Here is a 5615-nt window from a genome sequence, read left to right on the forward strand (position 1 = left end):
GGCAGCATGTGGCTCCCTCTGGTGGTGGTAAGTTCAAGAGGGTTTGTGTTGAGCCTTATAGTAGGGGGCACACACACACATCAGTGAGAAAGCCTGTTCTTAGTCCAGCTGCTTTAGGCAAAGGGCTATAGTGAGTCCTCTCCTCCTGGGGGCCAAAAGAGTGTCCTCCTTTCTCCGTCCCAGGCACGCAGGTATTGATCAAAAGTGATTCACACCAGTAATCCAAATGACATCACCAAACACCAGCCACATTTTTATCATTCCAATGGTAGCCTTTGACACTCTGGCAGACTTTGGCTAATTTAGATGTCACTCTAGTAACAAAGTGGGAAAGCCAGGCTGCTGGATTGGTTTTGCTCTCAGACCCCACCTGGGGGGTTCCCAGGGGACTTGCATACACACAGCTCCCCTAGACCCCACTCCTTGATGCGAATAAGACGAGACAGCAAGCACTCTGAAGCTTGGGAAACACAGGAGGGATGAGGATTTTGGGGTCGAGGGAGGGAGGTTGAGGACCTTACTTTTTTTAAAAAAAAGATTTTATTTATTATTTTTATTTTATGTGTATGAGTGTATTGCCTGCATGTATTTAGGTGCGTCCATGTTGTGCAATGCCTTCGGAGGTCAGAAGAGGGCGTCATATCCCCTGGAACTGAAGTTATGGACAATTGTTAGCTGCCATGTGCTGGGACTCAAACTTGGATCCTCTGCAAGGGCAGGCAGTGCTCTTAACTGCTGAGCCATGTCTCTAGCCCGACTTTATGTTTTAAAAGCATTTTTATTATTCATTTAATGTGTGTGTGTGTGTGTGTGTGTGTGTGTGTGTGTGTGTGTGTTCCTGTTCCATGGCACACATATAGAGGTCAGAGGACAACTTGCAAGATTGGTTCTCTCTTTTCCACATGTGGGGTTATCAGTCTTGGCAGCAAATTCCTTTAAGCACTGAGCCATCTCCCTGGCCTGACCCTTAAGTTTGTAAAGCATCCATTGGATAGCTTGGGCACTTTATGGCTCTAAACCCCTTGAACAGGAACCACCAGGCGTTGCCTCAGAAAGTAAACACAAGAGTGCTGCTGACCAACAGACTCTCTGGAAGTTTCTCCAGGTCTCTTTACCTGCACTTCATTCTGTCATCCTAAGAGGCCCCCTCCAGAGAGGACACAGGGAGAGTGGAGCAGGTGGGGACCCACAATGACTGTGTTTTATTTCCTGCTCCAGTCCCTGACTCACCGCATGACCTTGCTGAGGTCATGCTTCCATTCTCCCAAGGAATGAGAATCCTCTAATATGGGGGACCTCCTGGTCCTGGTCCCGACGAGCCTCAGCTGTGTCTGACCCTGTTGACACAATAAAAACAAAACAAAACAAAACAAAACAAAACAAAAAACCCACTTAGATTTGAATCTGAGGGACTTTGCAGAGACACTCTAAGCAAAAATGCAAGGAGTTCCTTCCACGGGGAGATGTGTGGTCACTCTCCCATGCAGTGACTTCTCCAACATTTTTCAAGTCACGTTTTCATACAAATAATTGCCCTCATGCCCTCTCGCTGTCTGTGCAAGGGGAAAGGAAACATTTTCTTCTCCATGTCAGGATGAGGGAGTCAAGGCCAGGAGAGGCCTTTCTCAGTGGTTCCATTTCCAGAAGCCCCTGTGTTGTTTTGCTAATAGAGATACGTGGCCCCTTTTTGCATGAGTTTACCGGTGACATACCGTATGTGTTAGGTAGAAATTCACCATTTCATTGATCAAGTCATCTGTGAGTGCCAGTTAAAAGTGTCTGCTCAGCACAAAAGACCCACTTCAAGGCACCAAGTTTACTGCCAAGAATTGCTGTGTTTATTCTAGGTGACCTAGATAAAAGCCCACTTTTCACCAGACTGAAATTTGAAGAGTTGATTTGAAAAACTTTTAAAATTCATTATTTGAAATAATAATTTTTAAAAATTATTTTTATTTTATGTGTATGTGTGTTGCCTGCATGTAGGGAAGTGCGCCCCTGTCATGCAATGCCCTCGGAGGTCAGAAGAGGCTGTTGGATCCCCCGGGACTAGAATTACAGACAGTTGTTAACTGCCAAGTGGGTGCTGGGATTCTTGCATGTGTGTAAGTGCACCCATGTTGTGCAATGCCCACAGAGGTCAGAAGAGGCATTGGATCCCCTGGAACTGGAGTTAGGATGGCTATTAGCCACCATGTGAGTGCTAGGATTCAAACCTGGGTCCTCTGCAAAAGCAACCAGTGCTCTTAACTGCTGAGCCATCTCTCCAGCCCCTGAAGAGCTGATCTTTAACAAAGTGTGAGGAGTCTTCAAAAAGACTGAGTGAGTTGCCCTGTGATCCTGTGGTCAGTGGCAGAACCAGGACCAGACACCAGGGGACGGGTAGGGAGCTGACTCACAGGGTAGGGCTGCGGCTAGCCAGACCCCTTCCTTGGCCTGAAGGCTCCTGTGCACACTCAGACTTTCAGGCACAGGAAGGACAAAACTGCAGACCAACCAATCAGGTGTCACAAAACAAAATGATGCTCAAACAGGGACTGGGTGTCCCTCAGCCCTGGTACGAGCAGCCAGAGGGAAGGCTGAGGTTGGGAAGGACAGCAGCTGTTTTCGGGGTGCTTTGGCAGAGTTGGGGGTGGAGGCAATGGGTTTATCCTGTCACTGGCCTGCACCTTGAGTGGCTCTTCAATATCACCAGTGCAGCTCAGGCACCCTTACCCACCCCAGGCCCTTCAATATCACCAGTGCAGCTCAGGCACCCTTACCCACCCCAGACCCTCCCTCCCAGCACCACCTCTTCAAGAGGGTGAGACCAGAAAGGAGGGGTCGGGGCAACCTCTGAAGCTGGGGACTGCAGGAGCATACTGGGGACCTTGGGAGAGTGGGGACTCAAGTCAGGATTGAAGTCTCACTTGGTGGCCTGGATATGTGCAGGGGAAGATCCTGAGGGGCCCAACTTCTCCCAGCACACCTGCAAACTCTCTCCCCTTGGACCCTTGGCTCCATCCCAGAGGCTCAGTTGCCTGATCCCAGGGCTCAGAGGCACCAACTGGCTGTGCCTTTGGAAAAAATACCCAAGCTTAGCTCTGGGGCTTTGGAATAACCGTCCCCACCAATCCCAGCAGAGCCAGAGGCAAGGGCAGGGTCCATGGGGGCCTGTTGCTGACAGCTGGTCCCTGGGTTATTTTGGGCCAGAGGGAGCCTGTCAATTCCAGGGTCTTTGAATTAAAATAGTCACAAGCAGGACAATCCCCCCGTGGCTCTGTGGGGGCTTTCCCAAAGGAAAAGTTTCTAAACTGGGGTGGGAGGAAAGAAAGAGAAATGGGGATGGGTGCTTGGAAGCTTGGGAAGGAATGCCATTACTAAGTCCAACCTCACCACTTGCTGGGCTGGCCTCTGAGACTTGGTATAGCTCTGATCACCTTCCTAGACCACCAAAACTGAAGGACTTGAGGGGAAGGGCAGTAGATAATTCCCAGACATCTCTTCTGGTCTCCCGAGTCCTCACACCTAGTGATGAGATAACAGTTACTCTCCCCATTTCACAGATGGCTTTACAGTTCAGGGGGGTTCACCAGGCTCTGGACTCAGGTGACACAACTTCTTCCCAACCTTAGTCAGGAGGGCCTCTCTGCTGGGCCTTGCTCAGACCCAGAGCAGATCCGTCCTCTGAGGATAGCCAGTTCCATCGCCGAGCTCAGGACCAGCATGGAAAATGCTGACTGGTCCTGGCCATCCTTCCGATCACAGCAAGGACCTGGCAGCATCCTGCCGAGCTCACACACTCCTTCTCACTGAGATCTCCCAAACGCAGCTGGGAGGAGGGAGGAATGAGGGGGAAACCCAACCACCCTGGAGTCCAGCCCTAACTCAGCTTGGCAGCCTCAGGAGGGGACTTGATAGCCCGCGGGGATTGTTCAGGACACCGATCTTGAGTGACCTGGGCCCTGCTCCTTAAGTGGGGATGGAGGGAGGCGCGCGGGGCGCATGCCCCAGACACGCCCTATGGAAATCGCTCCAGGGATCGGTCTTTGAACTTAGTCGCTCAGCGCCGCTGGCCAGGTCTGAGCGACAGGTCCCATTTCCCTGCCGGAAAGGGGTCGCGCTGGGCTCCCCCTGAGGTCTCCGCCTGTGTCCCGGGATGCTCCAGCGGGTCCCTTTGCCGCGCGGGTGACTCCAGCGCCAAGCACCTCGCCGCTGCCTGCCCACCTCTCCTTCCTCCCTCGCCGCCCGGACACCCCGGGTCGCTCTGTCCCCGCCGCGCTCGTCGCCCCCGCACGCCTAGGCGCAGCCCCCCCCCCCAACGCCCCGTCACCCTCGGACTCCCGGTGCACGGCAGTCGGGGTTCCCGCTGCGCCTGCCTAGTCCCGGAGAGCCGCGTCCTCCCGGGTCCCGGGGCCATGCGTCCCCGCGCTGTCCCCCGCCGCCCCGCGGGTGCCACCGTGGCGCTGGGGCTCGGCAGCCTCCTGCTGCTGCTCGGGCCGGGATGCGCGTGCCCCGTTGGCTGCACCTGCACGGACCCTCACACTGTGGACTGCAGCGATCGCGGGCTGCCCAGCGTACCGGATCCCTTCCCCCTGGACGTACGCAAGCTGCTGGTGGCCAGCAACCGCATCCAGCAGATCCCCGAGGACTTCTTCATCTTCCACGGCGACCTGGTCTATCTGGACTTCAGGAACAACTCGCTGCGCTCGCTGGAGGAGGGCACGTTCAGCGGCTCTGCCAAGCTCGCCTTCCTTGACCTTAGCTACAACAATCTCACCCAGCTGGGCGCAGGCACCTTCCGCTCCGCTGGGAGGCTGGTCAAGCTGAGCCTGGCCAACAACCGTCTGGCTGGCGTGCACGAGGCTGCCTTCGAGAGCCTGGAGTCCTTGCAGGTGCTGGAACTGAACAACAACAACTTGCGCAGCCTCAGCGTGGCCGCCCTGGAGACGCTGCCCGCTTTGCGCACGGTGCGCCTGGACGGGAACCCTTGGCTCTGCGACTGCGACTTCGCCCACCTCTTCTCTTGGATCCAGGAGAACCCGTCCAAGCTGCCCAAAGGTGAGCCAGGGAGAGGCCGGAAGCCAGGGCTGAGCTGGGGTGTGGAGGGGGCAGGGAGAGGCCAGCACAGTCTGGGGGTGAGGGGCCTCGGGTTGGGTGCTCACTAGCAATTCTCCTGGATTAGAGCCCCTGTGGGTGTAACGCTAAAACATTACCTGCCTGTTGTAGGTCTTCTGGATTTCTGTTGGCAAACGGCTTGGGAAAGAACAGAACCAAAATTCGCCCGGGTTTCTTCTGTTACTTCTTCACCTCATTCCCAAGTTCAGGTTCTGCCTTTTTGCCATCACTATGTGGTCCAAATTCTCTCCCCTAGCCTTTGGGCCCTAGGGACAGATGGGTATGGTCCACTATGGGTGCTCCTAGTTGAAAACACCATAATGCGTTGGACATAGCACCATTCTCCGGACCCAGAGGCAGAGAGGAGCCAGCCAGTTTTGAAGGCTGTTCCTCAGCCCACATCTTAGCTTGGTGCCCCTACTCCCAGCTCCACTTGGCTCTAATGTTCATTGGGGGGGGGGGGGGGGACCAAGACAGCCTGGGAGGGCCAGGCAGGCAGAAATGATTTATAGCTCTGC

At 54.5% G+C, this 5615-nt stretch overlaps 1 protein-coding gene across 1 annotated transcript in view; it reads left to right on the forward strand.

Annotated features, from left to right (window-relative positions):
• The first annotated feature begins 3906 nt into the window (after positions 1-3906).
• Lrrc38 (leucine rich repeat containing 38) overlaps positions 3907-5615 on the forward strand; it is a 31294-nt gene continuing 29585 nt past the window's right edge. The window contains exon 1 of the mRNA XM_029557665.1: positions 3907-5040. Coding sequence (XP_029413525.1) covers positions 4398-5040 — 643 coding nt within the window. The 5' untranslated portion in view covers positions 3907-4397. The remainder of the gene's footprint in view (positions 5041-5615) is intronic.

This window comes from Nannospalax galili, unplaced genomic scaffold (assembly GCF_000622305.1).
Source record: "Nannospalax galili isolate Female #2095 unplaced genomic scaffold, S.galili_v1.0 scaffold1028, whole genome shotgun sequence".
In the NCBI taxonomy this organism is placed as follows: domain Eukaryota; kingdom Metazoa; phylum Chordata; class Mammalia; order Rodentia; family Spalacidae; genus Nannospalax; species Nannospalax galili.